Source organism: Trichosurus vulpecula, chromosome 8, assembly GCF_011100635.1.
Source record: "Trichosurus vulpecula isolate mTriVul1 chromosome 8, mTriVul1.pri, whole genome shotgun sequence".
NCBI lineage: Eukaryota > Metazoa > Chordata > Mammalia > Diprotodontia > Phalangeridae > Trichosurus > Trichosurus vulpecula.
In genome coordinates, this window is record NC_050580.1 from 72,957,422 (window position 1) to 72,979,276 (window position 21,855).

At 40.9% G+C, this 21,855-nt stretch overlaps 1 protein-coding gene across 1 annotated transcript in view; it reads right to left on the reverse strand.

Annotated features, from left to right (window-relative positions):
* The window catches only part of LOC118829547 (rho GTPase-activating protein 22-like), an 86,689-nt gene extending 82,120 nt beyond the window's left edge, over positions 1-4,569 (reverse strand). Inside the window, exon 1 of the mRNA XM_036736526.1 lies at positions 4,518-4,569. Coding sequence (XP_036592421.1) covers positions 4,518-4,551 — 34 coding nt within the window. The 5' untranslated portion in view covers positions 4,552-4,569. The remainder of the gene's footprint in view (positions 1-4,517) is intronic.
* Positions 4,570-21,855: the final 17,286 nt, after the last annotated feature.

Consider the following 21,855-nt stretch of genomic DNA (forward strand, 5'->3'; position numbering starts at 1 on the left):
CACTGAATGGGTGTTGCATCAGTCAAACTGAGACCTTTCCCAGACCTTAGCTTAAAAAGACCAAGGTCTCCCACTACATCTAGGTTATCTTCAGTTGCCCTGATTTATATCTTGCCACTGGAACCAGATGGCTCCAGAACAGAAAGTGAGGCTGATAACTTTATACAGCCTTCCCTCACTTAAATCCATTCACTTGCATGTCATGGCATCGCTTTCCTGATGCCAAGATCGTCTTCGAGAAGGAAGGACAAATAACAGCGTGCCCAAGAGTCACACAGCTAGCAAATGTCTGAGGTCAAATTGGAACTTAGGTCTTTCTGACTCAAGGCTCAACACTCTTTCCATTGTACCACTTAGCTGTCTGAATTTAGAGAGAAAGTAAAAGAATACCAAGAAGGAAATAAATAATGGCAATTTCCCCTGACTTCATAGTCTTGCTTCACATTGTCAAAGAGAAGTTAGAAGAAACAGATACAAAATCCTTTTAATGCAAGATGCAAACTTTCTAATGCCAATATGATTCTTGTCCTAAAAGACATACCTATGAAGGTAATGAATTTCTAGCTGAATTTTCTTCGAGAAATAGAAATATTCTGTGGGAGTAGGGATAGCGTTAAGGAGTGAACATTCATTGTCCATGGTATTCTGGGAACTAAACTAGGGGCCATGGATGCTAAGAAGAGGAAGATGAGGCTAGACTCCATATGACCAATGGTTAGAAGCGTGTGCAGTTTTTGGTGTGTTGGTGGTTTTGAATTTCATGTTAATCCACTCTTCTGTAAAAACTCTTCTGCTCTGAAAGATGGTGTTTTTTAAATCACCCTTCTTAATACCAACATAATAATGCACCTAATAGAAATAAATATCAGTAGTCTAAAAAAGAATAGGACTATAATTTCAACATGAACATGAGTTCTGAATTACTCTCAGGTCAGTCTGTTAGATATGAGAAGCTTGGCAATCAGTTATGATGATTAACATAGTACTAATTTCAGCTCAGTGGGCAGCTGCTTGGATTCTCCAAAACCCATACTTCCATTTGAGGAGAGTAACACATTTTGATGACAGCTGAAGTTGAAAAGTGAAGGTTTGGATGGATGGTAGCTAGACTTTCCTCTTTGCCTAGAAGACAGAGAAGGATGTTTGCTTAGTAGAGAGCTGGACTATGGCCACTTGGGGAATAGATGATAATTCTCTCTTTGTGAGAATCACCAGCCTGGCACCAGCCAACAACACTACTTAGATCTTCTGTCGGAATGTGTTCTGAACTCATGGGAGAGCCACTCTCCGTGCTGCACACTGTTCCTTATGTACAGGGTAGCAGCCTACTAGTTGTGAGATTCCTCTAGGATAAAAGTAATCTCTCTCTCTCTCCTCAGATATTCCTAGAGCAGTTTATCTGGATGTCCCCTTTTCCTCCCTTATATTGTATTTTATATTAATTCATGTACATGTATATATGCTCTCCCCAGGATTGTGCTGGTAAATATTTAGCAACTGGTTCTCCAAAAAATACATGAAGACATACTTTTAAGTTTAATATGTATTATTAACATTTTCTCTATTATTTTCTTAAATCTAGACAATCAGCAAAGTCATAAATTTGCATGATTTGTAACATTTGCCAATTTCAGAGGTATAAATGCTTACATTCAAAATGTAACAATCAGAGCCCATGGAGTTGGTTCTAGCATACAGCTATTCCCTATCTTCCAGGAGAGTGTAAGCTCTTTGAGGTCAGGGACTATGTGATATTTAGCTTTATGCCCCCAACACCTAGAATAGTTTCTCTCTCTCTCCATACATATTTCTCTCTCCATACATATTTGTATGATATATATATACACGTTATCAACAGATATTTATTAAATGTCTATCTATTGATCAATCTACTATGATGTTGAACTCAAATGAATTAAATTAAGGATGGCTTAGTAGCATTGGGCAAAGTTGTCATTGGTATAAATTAATCTTGTTGATGTACGTATGTTTTATTACCAGAGTTGGAAATATGGGTTAGTAGTCTGCCAATATTTAAATCTATTTAATTCAATTCTAGCATCTTACACCTTTTCTTTACTCACACAATTACTCTCTTAGTTCATCCCTCAATACCTCTCATGGAAATTATTGCAACTGTCTCCCACTTGGCTATCCTGACTCAAGTTTCTCATCACTCTAGTCCGTCCTACACTTTGCTACCAAAGTGATTTTCCTTCAGCACAGATCTGACCATTCCGCTCCCCTACTCAATCAAGTTCAGTGATTCTCAATGGCCTCTATAACAAAAAATTAATCATCTCTACAATAAAATATTAACCTCTTCAGCTTTTAAAGCCTTCTACAACCTGTACCTAACATATCTTTCTACTTTCATTGGGTTTTCTTTCCCCTTCCACTCTCTGTGATCTAGACAAACTGACCTTCTCTTTGTTCCTCACATAAAACATTCTATTTTCAATTACAGTGCCTTTATGCTTGCCATTCTCATAGTAGAAATACACTTCCTTGTCACCTCTGATCCATGGAGTCTCTCTCTTCCTTCAAGACATAGCTTAGGCACCATCTCCTGCATAAAATCTTTCTGATCTACCAATTGCTAATTCTTTCTCTTCCCAAACTGCCTGGCACTTAACATTGCATTTATTCTCTTTATATTTACATACTCTTTATATTTATGTAACTTACTGTCTTCCCTATCAGGGTGTAAGCTCCTAATGGGTAAGGCTTGTTTCATTCTTTGTATTTGCATTTCTAGCATCTAGCACAATACCTGGCACATATTTGGTATTTAATAAATGCTTGCTGATTTATTACATTCAGCACATATATTCGAAGTGCTTAGTATATGCAAATTCCTGTCCTAGGTGCTGCGGATAGAGATAGGGATAGGGATAGAGACAGGGAGAGGATAGCAACTGGCCTACCATTTCATTAGGGAACTCCTGGAAGATGAAACCCCCTCTACCAATGCAAGTCAGCACTTTTCTGTAATTCACAGTCTGAGAGAGTTGCCTACAGCGACTCTAAAAGGAGAGGTTAAGTGACTTTTCCTGGGTGACTCAGTCAGATTTTGGGCATACAAAGACAGAATAGCCCTTGTTTTCATACTTACTTTCTATTGGGGGGGGAGTATGGGGATAAAACATTTACCCAAATAAGCAAATGTATAATATGCAAAGTCATTTCATGAGGAGAACACTTTAAAAAAAATCCAGAGTTGTATGAACTCTAAAGATCAGTTAGAAAGTGCTAAAACAGATGGATTGCTTACTGGAATCAGACTGAGAGTTTTCTGTTATGGGTCTCACATAGGATTTGCCTTCCCTTTAATATTAGGTATGGTAGGTGGTCAGCCAGAGTACAATCCTTTCCCCACAAACTCTGTAGAGAGAGTATGTTTTCCCAGTTAATCACCATGCAAACCACTGAGTGACAGGCAGTAGGTTATGTTCCTTTGATGGGAAGATGTGTGGGGGTCTAAAGTTGACAAGGTAAAATGGGATTACCCTCCAGCTAAGACCCTGGGGTCTAGCAAGGAGCAGTGGCTTCCCCTGAGTGTTCATACACTCACTCCAACCTGTTCCACACTGGAGCAAAGGGCTCGCCCATCCAGCCCAGATCATCAGTCTTTCCAGGCTGAGTGTTTGTCTTTTGTCATGCATTGCATCCTCCCATGCTGTCTTTGGCCCGAGTCTTTTCCTTGCCACCATGCCTTTCTCTCCCTTTGTCTTTTCCAGCGGTGGACAGAGGCTGCTTCTCCTCTGTCTGTGGTGCTGGAAGTAATAAAGCCCCTCTAATGGCTTCCTCCCTTTGCTCCAGCCACCTGGCTGCCATACTGCACTCTATTTAGACCTCTTGGGAATAGCCACTAGATTGTTTTAACAAGAACCTGATCTGCATGGAAGCCAAAACCTAAATTCAACTAGGAAATGTGTTCTACAGGATAATATGTATTTATGGTGGTAAAAACTGGACTTTTTTCCCTTTTTTAAAAAGAAAAAAAAAGTTTTACAAACTTAAAGTTGCTATGCAATAACATGCCACATGATTTACCCTGAGAGATTAAAAGGCAGAGGGAACCCTATATATTGTCTAAGATGAGGACTCTTAGTTATGTAAACAGCACATAGATAAAGAATGGAGCAGCTTGGATACCAGCAAACAAATGTCTGCTTTGCCGGTGTTGGGTGCTAAGTGCCCTCTCCAAGTAGACAGTCTCTGATTGCCCTGGGAACCTGTACTGCTCCTCTGCCCTCAGGAAAACATAGTGGCTCCTAAAAGATGCTACCAGCCTTCAGCTGAGCCCCAGTAGCAGCATCCCGGAAAACACCTGCCACAAAGCATCTGGAGCATCAAATCAAAGGCTCTATTTAGCCTCTATCAGCAATGTGTGTGTGTGTGGGGGGGGCAGTTAAAATATTCATCAAGGTTAATGTAATTGGTGAAAGTGATGGTTTGGGGTTTGGAGGAGGCAAGCATCTCTAGGTCCAAATAGGCATCAAAGTTTTACTTACCTCTTCTTGCCTGTCTTATCTTAGGACTCAACATATTCCTGCTTCCAGCGTGTCCTTCCTTACAGTCATGAGCATGCTGTCAACCTCCTGGCTTGTTGCCTCACCCCCTGTTGCATCTCATCGTGACATATCCCGTCCCACTGGCAGAAGCTTCCTAGAGCCCGGCTTCCCCGGTGAGCTTCACTTCTCTCCACTTTCACAACTGGCCTTGGAAGGGATGTCTTGCATTTGACTAAATAAACCTTAATGTATTATTTATCCAGCCAAGAATTAATTCCCATCCAAACTAACCATTAAGTGCCTCAGTAATTACTGTCGATAAATCACTAGAGCATAGACACGAGGGGCTGGACCTGGCTCTTTCCCCTAATTGGCCACACTTCAATGTTATTAATATGCCTCCGTAAGAGAACCAGGAGCCTTAAGGCTCGTGTCCCCAGTACCATGCACTATTTCTGCAGAACGGAAGCTCGGACTCAAGAAGAATCGAATTAAGAGCGAGAATCTGAGATCCTGTCCAAGCCTGAGTTAGAAGAGAAGATGGGAGGGGAAGAGGCTGTCATTGGGGGAATGGGGGAAGGACACTGAGAGCACGAGGCTCATCGCAGATCTGATAAGGTCCTACATTAGGAGAAATAATAAGTGCGCTGGTCCGCAGGGAAGTGTTGTGTCAGGCTGCCCACTGAGTAATGCATTGAGTGAGATGGGGCTGAATCACTCCTGGGCTTGTATTTCTGCAAGGGGTGGGGGGTGGGAATGAGCATGAGAAAGGGAGAGGCAGGAAGAGAGCAGGCAAGGAGGGAGAGGGAGAAAAAAGAGCAAGCCCCGGCATGGCCACCATGGAAATGCTACGAGGTGGCAACCGTTAGGAGGTCAGAGATAACTCTCTTGCATTGCCAAGCAGGCTAGGCTAGAAGGAAGCCACCGCAGAATTCCAGCTAAGCGCCTGGATCTGGCCATTTTCAAAGCCGCTTGGTGAGATTTCTCCTGGAGGGAGGCGGTGGGAAGAGAATGCCCCTCACAGAGCGTGATAGATAAGGGACAAAGAAATGATGCAACAATTTAAAACGGATCATGGAAGGGGGAGGGAAGAGAGCAGTCAATTAATTTTACCGCTTGCTATTTTTCCTCCCTGGCCTGCCTAGGAGGAATTATGTAAAAATCTCTTTCCCCTGTGTTGGGAGATATTTTTCTCTTTGAGCTAAATTGCACCCACTCCAGTTTTCTGTTCCTCCGGAGAACATTAGCAGTGGGGAGATTTCAGTGAGGAATGCTAACTACCACTATTTACATATCACAACCATTCTTTCTGAGTTAATAAGGTGCTCTGCCAACAGCCGATTCCTTTGCTCAGTAGTCTCTTAATTTCTAAATGATGTGTGTGGGGTCTCAGCATTTGGCTCCTAGCACACCAAATTACCAATCATTTAATGCTAATAATTCTTTTCTTTATACGCACCTCACGGCTTGTCACTGAATCATTCAATCTCCATCCCTGAACCCAAATCTGGGCATGTTTTACTAACATCTCAGCTTGTTCTGAGTCTGACTTTTGCACGGCTGTGAAATCTTAGAGGGCTCAGGGTTCAATTAAAAGTGGGAACAAATTATTATCTTATGCTTTGGTTCCATAGTGTCACACATGGGCTAAGGTAAGGGGGGCAGGTCTGGAATGCTAATAATATGGATGGGGTTTCTTTGGGACTTTAACACCTTTTGGGACAACAGTTGAGAGCACTTGAGGGAGTGAATTAGTGAATGAGCATTTGCTAAGTACTTGCTAGGTGCCAAGCACTGTGTAAAGGGATAGATATGCAAATACAAAGTCGAGATGGTCCCAGACTTCCAGGAGATTATATTATAATGGGGAGAGATAATTCACATAATAGTGGCCTAGGAGGGCTGTTCTGGCTTGAGATGTCACAGAGATCTGGGAAGGATTCACATAGGTGAGCTAAACTCTGACTGAAGATAAGGATTCTGAAAGTGAGAAGCGGGTACATTCCAGCTAAAATGCTTTCTTGAAAATGGGGAGAGAGTATCTTGAAGAGACTTCTGAGATGTTGAGTTTTCAGTGATCTCAGGAGGTGAGGAAATATGTCATTGTGGGACTTAGAAGAAACCTTTGGAAAGATGGAGAAGGACGTAGAGGGTGGCAGGAGGGTGGGGGTAGGGGTGAGCAGAGGCCTTGCCTCAGTTGCATGACAGAAGTAAAGACTCCAGCAGGAGCAATGAAGGAAATGAAAGCCCCGAGAAGTTTTGCAACAGCAGTTTTCCCTCTCCAAGCCTTCCGGGAGAGATGAAAGCTGAGGGGAGTTACAGACGCCTTGAGGATGGGGAGGTTGGTAAGAGTTTTTCACAGTGTCAGTAATGTTGGATAAGGTTTTTTTTCCTTGGGTCACTGAGAAAGGAAGGTAGGATGAGGGAATTGGCCAGAGAGGTAAAGACTGACTCTGACCAATAGTGGTCAATGGTAACCAAATGAATCTTATCCCCAAGTCAACGGGCTGCATGCAACTGGTGTTCATTTACAAGCATATTCCTATATTCTGCTGTAAACTGTGTTTTACAGAACACATTTTACTTCTCATCAAAGGCAGATGGGTGGAGCAGTGGTTAGAGTGCTAGACCTAGAGTCAGGAAGTCTCTAGTTCAAATTTGACCTCAGATACTTGCTAGCTGTGGGACACTGGGCAAGTTACTTAACCTCTGTTTATCTTAGCTTCCTCATCTGTAAAACAGAGGTCATAACATTAGCTATCTCACAGGGAATCAAAGGAGGTAATATTTGTAAATTAGCATAGTACCTAACACATAGTAGGTGCTTAATAAATGCTCATTTCCTTTATTTCTATGGAGACAAATCCAAGGTATTCCTAACAAAGCATTCCCACTAGAATTGTTGTTTGTTCTTCATTCTCCACAAGGACCAATGATATCAGGAAGGCGATGTCTTGACTTACAAGTGAATTGGATTTAAGTGAGGCAGGGCCGTGCAAAGTCCCCAGCCTCACTCTCTCTTCTGGAGACATCTGGGTCCAGTGGCAAGACTTAGATCAAGATGATTGGAGATGGCCCCTGATGCAGTGGGCCTTTTTAAGCTAAGGTCTTTCCCAGGTCTCAATTTGTGTGAGGTAACACCCATTCAGTGATTAAGGCTAGGTAACAATCCACTAGAATGCATCACTAATAAAATATAGACTCTCCTGGAGAGCAGATCATAAGAGGTCTGAGCAGTAGTGACAGAGGACTGTGGATCTTGCTTCCAGTAGGTATGAAAAGCAGGGAGGATTTTTTAATGACCTACAATGAGTCCCCAACGTTTGTCTTTTTCTATGGCCAGGGAGTCATTATTATCTATGCTTTGAGTGTAAACTGTTCTTTCTTAGAAGGGAAGCCAGAGGGGCTTGAAGAATAGCTCCCAACTCTGCAGGTTAAATCATGTTTCTTTTTTAAAAAATGGAGAGGGCTTCAGTGTAAAAACAAAGAAAAAAAAGCCACAGTAATAGCCCCTGAGTCAGGAGGTTAGAGGGTGGAAGAATGTGAAGCAGAATGGGAAGAAGGACCACTGAACCATTGGGGTTTGGTGATAGATACTGTGAATGAGGCAGCTAGGCGGCACAGTGGGTAGAGGGCTGGGCCTGAAGTCAGGAAGACTCATCTTCCTGAGTTCAAATCTGGTCTCAGACACTTACTGGCTGCATGACCCAGGGCAAGTCACTTATCCCTGTTTGCCTCAGTTTCCTCATCTGTAAAATGAGTGAAAAAAAGAAATGGCAAACCACTCCAGCATCTTTGCAAGAAAACCCCAAATGGGGTCATGAAGAGTCAGACACAACTGAAATGACTCAACAACACTGTAAATGAGCCTCTCCAACAGCAGGGAAGCTGGACTGTCTGCAGAAGACCATCCTACAAGGAATATTTATGGGTATACCCAAGTGCTGCCAGATGAGATATCTATAATTCAATAAGTCTGAGAAAGAAGGAGAGATGAGTAGTGGCCACTGGTATTCTTTGCTGAGGGGTAAGGGTGGTGGCAATTTTTCAACCCAAGAAGAGTTGAGAGGTTTGCTTTCTCCCCGGGAACTATACCCAAGATGTGAACAGACAACATCCCAAATCCTGTCAGCTCTAAAGACGGCACTTATAGTGATTCATGGGGCCATAGAGTATACTGCTGGAAGGAATCAAAAAAGCAATACTAAGCAATATGAATGAAGTCTTGGGTAGGGAACTAGAGACTCTTGGGGCACCATATAGTCTTATTCCCGATGCTGTTTGAAGGCAAAAACTTGAGCAAGAAGGCAGCTATGTGGTACAGACAATAATATTGGATCTGCAGTCAGGAAGACCTGAGTTCAAATCCAGCTTCAGACACTTACTGGCTGTGTGACTGTGGGCAAATCACTTAACCTTTGTTTGCCTCAGTTTCCTTATCTGTAAAATAGGGATAATAGTAGCACCTACCTCACTGGGTTGTTGTGAGGATCAAATGAGACATCTAAAGCTCTTTGCAAGCCTTCATGCACTTTATAAATGCTAGCTAATTATAATAATAAACACTGAGAATTATAGACTTGGAGCTGAAAGGGATGTTGGAGGTTATCCATTCTAAGATGCTCATTTCATACAGGAGGAACCTGAAGCCCAGAGAGGTGAGATAACTGACTTGGTGAATGTCACCCAAGTGTTGAGAAGCAGACTTGGGATTAGAATCCAGATCCCCTGACTTCCATTATGGCAGAATCAGTTACCTTTCTGGGCCCATTGGAAAGTGGTAGATAGGATAAACAACACAATGATCTGTTCTGTTTTTGACGCAGCCATTTAAGAACAACACCTTTGCTAAGTATTGCAGATAAAGTACAAAGAAGGTGAGCAGAATCCCCTTCTAGACACTTGGATGAATGTTGGTACAAATATCCCCTGATGGATTTCCAGTTCAGCAAAGAATTATAGAATATTAAAGCAGATGTTTTTTCTATGGCTGAACTAGTTTCAGTTCAACTCAACAAGCATTTATTAAGCACCTACTGTGTGCCAGGCACTACTGCACTGAGTATACAAAGAAAAACAAAATATTCCCTGATCTCAAGGAACTTACTTTCTACTGGAGCGTTACCACATTTATATTCATAAGCAAATGTGAAAGATACGTAACATGTGAACCAGCTACCCCAGCCTTCAGACTTACACTTTCAACTGCCCGTTGGACATCTGGAACTGGATGTCACTAAGTTGACCATGTCTAAAATGGAACTCATCTTCCCTACCCCACCCCCACCATAAAAACTATCTCCTTGGCTTGATTTCCATACTACTTTGGAGGGTACTACCATTCTCCCAGTTGCCCAGTTGCTTGTAAACTAAGTGCCATCCTCAACTCCTCTCTGCCTTTCACTTGCCTCCCATTCCCATATCCAATCTATAGTCAAGTGCTGTCATGTTGAACTTTGTGATATCTCTTTTCTATACCCCTTTCTCTCCTCTCACACCTCACCTCAACCACTCTGGTGCAGGCTCTCACCACCTCATGCCCAGACTATTGCAAGAGTCTGCTGGTTGGTCTGCTTGCCTCAAGTCTCTCCCCACTCCAGTCTATCCTCCATTCCTTGGTCAAAATGTTCTTCCTAGAATTCAGGTCTGAAAATGTTAAGTGCTTCCCATCCCTTATTCAATCAACTCCAGTGGCTCCCTAGCAACAGTAGAGGGAGTACTGGATTCACCATTTCCTATTTGTGCAGCCTTGGACAAGTCATTTAACCAGGACTCAGTTTCCTCATCTGTGAGATGGGATACTGGCCTCACAAATTTAGAGCTGGCAATAGTAATATTGCACTCATTCCTTCAGAGAGCTCTTATGAGGATGAAATAAGAATGAATGGGAAAGGGATTTATAAAGAATGAAGCCCTACCTCAATGTAAGTTATCCTCATTCATTAAGAAACATTTGGAGACCAATTTGGAACTCTGCCCAAAGGGCTATAAAAATGTGCATACCCTTTGACCCAGCAATACCACTGCTAGGGCTATATCCCAAGGAGATCACACAAGTGGGAAAGGGATCTGTATGTACAAAAATATTTATAGCTGCTCTTTTTGTGGTGGCAAAATATTGGTAATCAAGGGGACGTCCCTCAATTGGAGAATGGTTGAACAAGTTGTGGTATATGAATGTAATGGAATACCATTGTGCTATAAGAAATGGGGAAGATATGGACTTCATAATAACCTGGAAAGACCTACATGCTCTGATGCTGAGTGAGAGGAGCAGAACCAGGACTCATGATGGGAAAAGCTAGCTACATCCAGAGAAAGAACTGTGGAGTCTGAATGCAGATTGAGGCAAACTATTTGTTCTCCTTTCTTTTTTTCTTTTTTCTTCTTTTTTTTTGGCTTTGTTTCTTCTCTCTCATGATTCATTCCATTGGTCATAAATCTTCTTTGCAACTTGACTATTATGTCAATACGTTTAATGCAAAGGTTTACGTAGAATCTATATCGGACTGCATTCCGTCTTGGGCGGAGGAAAGGGAAGAAAATTTGAAACTCAAGAACATGTAAAACTAAGTGTTGTAAACTAAAAATAAAAAAATCTAATTAAAAAAAACAGCTAAGTGCAACTGATTTCTTTAGTCCCTGGATGTACAAAAATGACAACCTATGTGATCCCTGCCCTCAAGGAACTTATAAAAAAGTCATCATTATTGTTGTTGCTATTTTCCTAACATGAAAGAAAATACAAAGTGAATTGTAAAGTAACAAGATGTGTGTGTGTGTGTATGTGTGTGTAGGTAGAAAAGTTTCCTTACTTTGTCACAGCCTATCATTCTGCATTTCCTCCTTCACTAAGGGAAGAATAGAGCCCATCAGTTCTGTCCTCACTAAATTATTGACTCCTATAGTTGAAAAGAACCTCAGAGCCAAACTAGTTTAAAGTTCCTGAAGAAAGTCCTCTATAAAGTAGACTTTCGTTCTTCCCTAGACAATCTCTAATGAAAGGGAACCCATTTCCTGGTAAGGCAGCCCATTACATTTTTGGATTGCTCTAGTTTTTATGAAAATTTACCCAACATCAAACTAAATCTAAGTTTGATCTAGGCAGATCTAGGTAAATTCACATTAGTCGCTCCTCCTTCTGCCCTCTGGGGTTAAGCAGGATGATTATAAGCCTTTATCAAAGTCACAGTCCTTCAGATACTTGGAGTCATCAATTACCATAGTCACCCTCTATGCTCCACGTGTATTGTCTTTATCAGGCTAAATATTCAGGGCACAATGGTATAGTGGAGAGAAAAATAGACTTGGAGTGAGGAAGGCACATTTGAATGCTGCTTTATGGCCTTACTACATTTGTAACTTTTGGCAAACCATTTAACCTCTTTACTTGGTAGTTTTCTCATCTATAAAATGAAGGAGCTAGATTCCATGACCTCCAAGATCCATCAACTTAGGTCTAAATCTATGATTCTATGAGCTTGTGACTTGAGACCTCTTTCCCAAAATCATCAATTTCCTCTTTCTGTCCAGGCAGTTTTAATGTACTCCAATGGCAGTATTGTTTTTGTTTCTGCCTCTGTCAGTCATCACCCAGGTGTACTCCACCATGGTTTTTCTATCTGCTTCCTAGATTTATTCACATGATTATTTCTTTTTAATATGCAATGTTGCCATAGGTGTGCATCGAGCAGGTAAGGAAGTGCCTGAGTTTGGGAAAAGCATTGCCATTGGCTCTTTTCCTTCTGCTCGTGGGACGACACAGGGCTGGTAAAAGAGCTGGGAAGGAGGAAAAGTGTAGCATTCACAGGCGTGCATAGAATATGAGCCAGGTATCCACCAGCACACTGGATTTGGGTTGGAGCCAGATTCGTAATAATACCTAACCTTGGCATCAAAACGTAACACAACACTGAAATAGTCACTAGAACAAGTACTTATTAATTACCTACCATATACCAAGTACTTTTTTAAATATTGGAAATTCAAAGAAAGAAAGAAAAATAGTCCTGCCCTTAAGAAGCTCCCAGTCTAATGGGGGGTGGGGAGAAGGGGAGACACAAGATGAAACAATTATGTACAAACAAGATTTATACAGCACAAATTGGACATCATCTGAGAGGGCTTGTTAATGCACTAGCAGTAAGGGGGAAAAGCCTCTTACAGTAGCTAAGATTTTAGAGATTTGAGGAAGCCAGAGAAGCCGGGAGGTAGAGACAAGGAGGGAGAGAATGCCAGGTGTTGGGGACAAACTGAAAATGCATGGAATGGGAGATGGAATGTCTTGTTCAAAGAATATTAAGTTGGCTAGTACACTGGATAGGAGTAAACTATAATAAGACCAAAAATATAGAAAAGGGCTAGGTTATAAAGGACTTTAAAAGCCAAAACACAAACAAAAACTTCTCTGTTCCCTTCTGCCTTCAGTGAAAGTTTCCTCAAAGGATATTATCTTAACTCGGATCGGGAGCAGTAGTTGGGCTCACACCTGATGTGTGTAGGCATCCTGGGTAACACATAGATCTCAATTAGTATTAAGCAATGATATACCTGATCTGGCTGAACCTCTAGATGAGGATGGAGGTAAATCTAGGAGCACCCTGCCGGCTGAGCTTCTCTTTATTCTCAGCTGCCAAGCCCAAGAGGGTTTTAATTAAAAATAACATGCTTGTGGTCACATTAAAAAAGGTCTGGCTCCTTTGCCAATTGTTTTCTCTCTGCTTGGCTTCTCTATCAGAGTATAGTGGTCCTGGATTAGATAGCTCAGCCATAACCGTCACCATTATGTTTAAAAAGCATTTATGGAATGACTCTCTCTCTCTCTCTCTCCATGATTCTCAGCTAAGGGCTACAAAGTGAACTGATGTATGCAGCACCTGCTCTTCAAGGGTCTGTACTCTAAGGCGGTGACTTACACGACATAAAACAACAGGCCAGTTGAGTCAGAAAATGAATAAGTCAATTGAGTCTTTTGGATTTATGTAAATAACCACCTCTGGTAGAAAATTCTGGTATGAAGCAGCTATAAAAGATACTTCGCTCACCTGGTAGGGTAATGAACAAGAGTATGACTCTGGTAGGGGTATGCACCAACAGAGACCACTTTAGAATAATCGGTAAGTAAATGTTCTTTCTGGGGCATGTATATGTCAGACACGTTCTTAGGCATGGTGAAGTTGAAGGAGGCCTGCTAGCTTTTGTTACATATGTAGATGGGGTATCCTGTGGTCACTCAAGAGAAACACCAGCTTGTAGGGATGCTGAAAAAGGGATGCCTGAATCATAGGATCAAAGACAGGATCTTAGAGGCCATCTCATCTAACTTCTTCATTTTTCAGGTGAAAAAATTGAGACCAAGAGAAATAAAGTAACTTGCTTGAGATCACACAAGTCATAAGTGATAGAAGTAGGATTCAAACACAGGTCCTCTGACTTCAAAGCCTGAACTCTTTCCACTGTACCAGTTGGTACTTCCAACTCTAGGTTTCTCTGACTATGAACTCTATGGGATTCTTTAACAACTTCACTAAAAAGCCAACATTCAGTTGAGTAGAATACTTTAGTCTTTCTCTAGCAGATGGAGGCTCCATTCTAATCTCGAGTGCCTGAGGATTTTATGCACAATTTGTCTCTTTGCCCATGGATCAATTCCTTTGATTCCTAGATGAAACCACTGATCTTCAAACACTGCAGATGAGCGTAAGCCCATTGGCTCTTGTTTCAGTCAAGTGGCATGGGTCATGTGCAGCTGTACAAATTTCCTCTAGATCTAGACTTTAGTGGTTTTCCTGGGACTTTGGGTGGGTGAGTGGGGACCGCCTGCACAGGTCTTTCCTGATTCTCCCAGCCATTCACTCTTTCTTCTCCAAACATTATTTTTTTTATTTTCTTCATATTCCTTTTTTGTACACATATTGCTTGTGCCCAAGGTCACACAAGTCATAAGCAGCAGAAGCAGGAAATGAAACCAAGGCCTGTGACTGCTGTATCTGTGGTCTTTCTACAGTATCACTAAATGGCTTCTATGGTCCTTCCAACTCGAGTCTTTCTGATTCTACAGGCTGATTGGCTCCATTAACCAATATCACTTAAATAGTCAGCATGTGTTTCAGCAGAAGCCTTCAACCTTTCTCCAGCCCAGGGAGGCTCCATTCTAACAATCTTCTTCATTCCTTGCGATTTTATACTCGCTTGGTCTCCTGGTCCAAGGACAGAGCACTAACTTTGGAGTCAGAAGGCCTTTGGTCATATCCTATTTCTAACACTCACTGTCAGAACCACTTAACCTTGAACAAGTCACAACCTCCAGGACCTTGGTTTCCTCATCTGTAATATGAAGGGTTTGGGGGGGAGAGAGACAGAGACAGAGACAGAGACAGAGACAGAGACAGAGACAGAGACAGAGAGACAGAGAGAGAGAGCGCCATGTGTGTATAGGTTGATAGCTCAAATTCTGAGAAACCTTAGAGGAATCTTATGTATTGATAAGTGTAGAAACTATTGGATGACCATGGACTGGTTCAAGACTATATCACCTCTTTCTAGTGCCTGCATTGGCATCAGATAGCCCTGGTAGATACATTCTAAGAAGGCTTCAATGACCTTCTTTGGAACAAGTTCTCCTGGCTAGAGTTAGCCACAATCCTGGCCCAGAATCAACCAACTTCTTTTGATATTAAGGTTGACTGAATTTCACACCAGTGACTACTACCAGGCACTGTCTCACTCTCTAAAATCTTGATAGGTAACAGACACAGCTGGGCATAACATATGAAGACACTGAAGAAATGTAAGCTTGAGGTAGACCTTTGCTTTCCTGCAGACCCCTATTCCGAATTTGATTCTCAGTCCAAAGGAAGAATTAGTTGCTGAAGAGAAGAGTGAGGGAGGAGGGGCAGCTCCATCTTAGAATTTAAGATGGAAAATCAGAGGAAAGCCAGGAAATGTCTAATATGTACCTTAGAATTTTTAAGAGCAGAAATAAAAGGTCTTAAAGAAAGAATAGATAGGATCCTATAAATTAGAAATTTACAAGGAAAATCAGATCAAAAGGGACAGGAAGCTCTCAAGAATGATCTTCTGCAGAAGCCAACAGAAGTAATTCCAATGAGGAAATGAAGGGCAGTTATTCAAAGAATACTTGGGCAATGCTTTAGCATCCAAGTGAAATATTTAAAAAGGTATGAAGAAAATGAAAACAAGGGCAGATAAGTAGATGGGGGCAAATACATGATACAGAACTGTTGGAATGGTGTCATTAACAACAGCAACAACAAAAAGTTGAGAATCAGCTGGTGCTGACAATGAATGCAAAGGACATCCATTGATAAAAGAGAGGAAGACCAAAGAAGGGGCTAGTGTGAGGTTTGCTGCTTGAGTTAAATGGATGATGACAATGATTACAGAGAGATGGAGTGTAGAACAATTTAACTCTTATTTTGTTTCTGTTTTCTTTGCCAAGGACAATAACTTTTGCAATGGAAATGAGAGAAAAAAAATGGCTTACAGGGAGTTCATCCCCAAAACAAAGAAAGAAAAACTAGTTACCCTTCATAACTTCAAGTCACCTGGCTCAGCTGAACTACATTACAAGCGTGCTAAAAGAACTGGGAGATATGATGGCTGATCCACCACCAGTGACATTTGAAATCAATAAATTAATCAACAAGTATGCATTAAGTGCCTATTGGATGATAATATAGTTATCTAAATTCAGAACTGCTTTTTTATCCTGAACTAAGAGTATTTATTAATTGCTTCACATGAATTTAGAGATTGGTATCTAGATCCTGGGATCAGGTCTTGTTTCTGTTCTGTTTAATATTTTTGCCAATGACTTGAAGAAGGCATACATGACAGGCTTATAAAATTTGTAAAAAATGCATATGATGGCAGACTGAACATTCAAAAAAGAATGTAGGTGGTTAGGATGGACCAAATCCAATAAAAGGATATCTAATAGTGAAAAATATAAATACCAACAATTAAGTTGAGAAAATCAGTTTCACAAACACAAAATACTTTGCATGGAAAAAAAACCCTATGTGATCTTAGTGGGCTGTAAGCTCTGCATGTCAATCATGTGGCATGATAGTGAGAAAACTCTAGTACAATTTTATTCCACATTGAAAGGCCAAGTGTCCATAACATGGGAAATAAGTAACTCCAACATATTTTTCCCTGGTCAGACCATATGTGGGATATTGTGCTTGGTTCTGGATGAGACCTTTAAGGAAGGTCATTGATAAACTAGAGCACATCCAGAAGAGGCTAGCCAGGGTTGTGAGGGACTTTGGAACCATAACATAAGCTCCCTCATCTGCTGTAGTCCTTCCCCAGCATATTCTTCAGAATCTCACAGTTGAGGTAGATGATGCCCTCAGTCCAGATTGTGGATCTGCTTCTGGTACAATGGACCACTCAGAGACTCAGGATTCAGAATGAAAATTTCCTTTAATAAAATATATATAAATGTTCCTAAGAAAAAAATCAGTTCCCAGTGGAGGTTAAAAAGAATGTCATGGAAATTAAAAGCCACTAGCAAGGAAATTAAAAGGAATTGGCAAGGAGGATCCCTGGGATCTCAGGAAAGGACGAGAGGTATCTAAAATTGTACTAAAGGTAACTAGAAGACATTCTAGTAGAAGAGGCAGAAAGGGAAGAGGAGAATTAGGTAGGAGACACAGCAGATCTCTGGACTCCGGGAACCAAGGTGGATCAAAGAGTAGGGAGGTTCAGGAGCCTGGAGGCCTCAAGACGGGGTTTGGTGAGCAGAGAAGGTTTAGAAAAGAATGAAAGGTAAAAGTTCTAGGGTCTCAGGTAATAGCTGTCTCCTAGATCAGTTAATAATAGAAAAAGCACTGGATCTGGAGTCAGAAGGCCTAGATTTTAATCACAGCTCTATCATTTGACCATTATTTGGCAAACCCCTTAACACCTCTGGGCCTCATCTCCCTCATTTGTAAAATGAAAAGTTCGGACTAATATAACTTCCATATATATACACGTCTATATAGACATGCATATATACGTATGCACGTATGTGTGTGTGTGTATATATATATATATATATATATATATATATATATATATATATACATATATATATATATATGTTCATCTAAGAGTAAAGGGGAATGGTATCGTGGCACCTGGGCAGCTAGGTGGTGCCATAGCACACAGAGGGCTTGACCTGGAGTCAGTAAGACTCATTGTCCTGAGTTCAAATCTGACCTCAGACACCTCGTAGCTGTGTAACCCTGGGCAAGTCACTTAACCCTGTTTGCCTCAGTATCCTTATCTATAAAATGATCTGGTGAAGGAAATGGCAAAGCACTCCAGTGTCTTTGCCAAGAAAACCCCAAATGAGGTCATGAAGAGTCAGACACGACTGGTAAATGAACAAGAACACCATCATGATGAACAACCTTATTAGAACAGTGTCTTAAGTTAGTGAAAGTGTGATGATCCTAGAAGCTGATCCCAACACAATATACTGTCATCAACTTACTGAAATCCAACTCTAAAAGGAAATGTCTCAGATTAGGTCTGAAATTCAACCAGTTTGCTCTATTTCCATGGTATCCATAAGCATTTTGTGAGAATAAGTGGCAGGTGAGTTCCAGAGGGGTACTGGAATTTGGTTTAGTCCACTTCCCTATTAGAGGAGCTGTTCCAACTCCCACCCTCATACCTAGGCCCAGATTATGTTACTGCCTTCCTATTGGTCACTATCCCAAGCCCAAATGGCTGTTCTCTTTCTGGTGTCTATCACATACAATTACACCTCTATACAGTGTTTTGCTAGTCAGTGTTTAAAACCTGCTCTCCCCTGCCCCCCAAGTAAAAATGTACAAGGAACTTACTTTTAAGTTTAGTCTGTATTATTTAGCATTTTTCCATCCTTTTGCTAAGTCTAACCAACCGATAAAACAATAAATCCAGCCCCGATTTGTAGTGTTTGCTGATTTCCAAGGTAAATGCCCAATTGGAAAATTTAACAATCAGCTCTTGAAAGAGGTTAGAGTTGGCTCTAGCACATCCCTGCCTCTGGGTCATTTTGGAGTGGCTGAATCCAGATTCTATGTCTTTGCATGATGACATATTCACTAGCCACCTGCTATGTGCAGCAGACTGTGCTGGGGACTGGCAAAGATTAAGCCACAGCATCTACCCTTCCAGGAAGGTTTATTCTACTGGGACTAAGTGGAAAAAGAAAAATATGCAAACAAATGCAGTATAAATCAGGATATGGTATATACAGGTATATCCACATGCAGCATGATATGGTGGACAGAGAGCCTGCTTCAGATTCCAGAAGGCCTAGTTTGAGTCCCGTCTCTTATCCATACCAACTGTATGACTAAGACCGTGGCTTGTCTATAAGACAAGAAGTCAATCTATATCAGTAGAAGGAGTTTTCACACAAAGGAGCTCACTGCGTGGCTAAAATCACAGGTTTAGGCCAAGAAAAAAAAAGTACATAAATGAGGAGGAAAGTGCTCTGAGTTCAGTGATATGACCACATGAAGATCCAACCCACGTCCTTGATCTCAGGAGTACTGCTTGCTTCTATTGGAGGCAGCAAAATGTAAGAAACTAACCACAGATATGCTATTAACCCATGAGTCTGCTAGGAGAAAAATCGAAATGTCAGAGAATATAACATTCCCATTCTGCACCACATTCATCCACTATTCAGAGAGTTTCAGGAGAGCATCGACTACATCTTCGCCATCACTCATCCTGCACATGCTCTCAATTAGACTTTCATAATGCTTGGCTCTGGTCACGTCATTCCCCTGCTCAAAAAGCTTCCCATGAATTATTAAATAAAATCCAAATTCAGCATTCAAGACCCTCTAGAAATTGACTGAAACCTTCCTTTCTAGCTTTATCTCATATTACGCTTACTTGTGTACCTTGTACTTCAGCCAGATTGGCTATGCAGCTTCTTTGAATACATCCTCAACTTTTCCCTGTCTATCCATCTGTTCAGGCTGTTTCTCTGTACCTAGAATGCCCTCACTGTCCATTTGCATCTAGGGAAATTTTCTGTACCTATCAGTTTTCATCTTGTCCATGAACTCTCCCCGAAATCTTTCTCCAACACCCATAAGTGACCTTTCCCGTCTATGAATTTTCATAGCACTGTTCCTATAGAACTACTGTGCACTCACTCATATTCTCTATTGTATTATAGTTATTTGCATATACATTTTATCTGACCTACTAGATTCAAATTTTCTTGTAGGAAGACACTGTCATTACTTTTCTTTGTATTTCTGTCAGAGTCTAGTACAATGAATTGTACACAGTAAGCATTTATTGAATGAATGAATGAACAAATGAACTGAATCAACTAGCAATGGATAATATTAATATGGCAGGGATGGATAGTAATACTGGAGTTGGAGGTGTAAAAGAAATCCCACCAAATACAGAAAAAAATTCTAATTTTTTTTCATTCTAATAGTGTTCATGTTCATTTCTGAGTCATATCAGAGACCTCTCTGGGACTGGTGAGATTGCACAAACAGAGAGTAAATGCAGCTGGGAAGTCTCATACTGGGTACAGAGACAAAGGCAAAGGTTCCATTGCCTGAGAAACCACATTGAGAAATCAGGAAATAATCTGTGATTAATGCCATGAGGAACTTTTTCTGACTCAGAGTCACTAAAATACACTGAAGATTCACTCTTCATTTCCTCATTGTTTTCTTGGTTAGGAAACTGTTCCAGTGGGCAGCTTTTTATCCACAGCTGTTCCCCCATATGGCATTGAAGTCATTGTGGTAACTACACTTTTCTTGGGACTAATAAAATAACATAGTCTTCATTGTTGAAGAAGTCTTTGATTAAGCCACAAATGATACTGTGCTAAAATTTAAGGGGGTGCAAAAGAACAAAAGCTAATTGTTTATTCTAAGACACAACGTGCCCATAAAACGGGAAAAGAACAAAGGGTGGCCCCACGTGTAGGAGGAAAAAAATCCTACTTTCATCAAGTGATTGACGGGAGGAACCCACCTTCCCCAAGATATCTGAACCCCACCAGGCACCCAGGATACCCAAAATTTCCACTATGATAGTCATGCATTTGGGGTAAGGAATTCATAGACTGTTAAAGCTGAGAAGGATTTTGGAGATTGTTCAGATTTTCTCCTTCATTTTACAAAGGAGGAAATTAAGACTCAGAGATGTTAAGTGATTGGCTCAAGAGGTCATGCAGTGCTGGTCAATTTCAGGTAAAACTCAGCTCTCTCCATCCTAGGTCTTCTACTATGGATTAAGAAAGAATTGATCTTGACCTCATACGTCCATTATTACATGATTCATAAACCCCTGGAGAAACTGTATCATTTATGGATTCTAACAACTGACTTTTCAGGTATGGAATCTCAGATTAACTCAGCATTTTTTTTGTATTAAATGTTCCAAATACAGTTACTGCAAAAACAAAATCAAACTGGATATAGCTCTAGAAATTATAAAATGCTAGCTTCAGCTCCTTTTAAATTTCATTATCTCTAAACTTTTGCTGTTTTCTGACGAAGGGTCATTTCCTCTGACTCTGTTTTCTTTCCACAGAATCTTGACGGCTGCTTGAATCTCCAATGGCAGTGGAATTTTTGTTGTTAACCTTTTGTTTGTTCCTTATGGACACTCTGTGCTTGCTTCTTTCTTTTTCTTCCTTCCTTCCTTCCTTCCTTCCTTCCTTCCTTCCTTCCTTCCTTCCTTCCTTCCTTCCTTCTTTCTTTCTTTCTTTTCTTTCTTCTTTCTTTCTTTCTTTCTTCCTTTCTTCCTTTCTTTCTTCCCTCCTTTTTTCTTTCTTCTCTCTCTCTCTCTTTCTTTCTTTCTTCCTTTCTCTTTCTTTCTTTTTCTTTCTCCTTTCATTCTTTCCTTCTTTCCTTCCTTCCCTCTCTCTCTCTCTCTCTCTCTCTCTCTCTCTCTCTCTCTCTGTCTCTCTCTCTCCCTCCCTCGCTCCCTCCCTCCCTTCCTTCCTTTCCTTCTTTCTCTTTCTCTCTCTCACTTCTGTAATTTGTTATTTTTATTTATTTTACTTTTAAATAAACAAATATGGGTTTTCTCCCCTTCACATACCCCACTCCATTTGAAGAGAAGGAATTTATATGTTATTTAAAAGAGAGTCCAGCAGCTAATGAGAATTGCCTTCTATTTCTAGTTCTTCTTCTTTCCAAAAACAAATGGTTTAGTCCAATTGTTTCCCTCTGCCGCTCTTTGAATAATGGTTAAAAAATATCTACAATGTGAGAGGAAGAATGGTATATTGGATGTGGTACTGGGCTTGTAGTGAAGGAGACCTGGGTTTGAATCT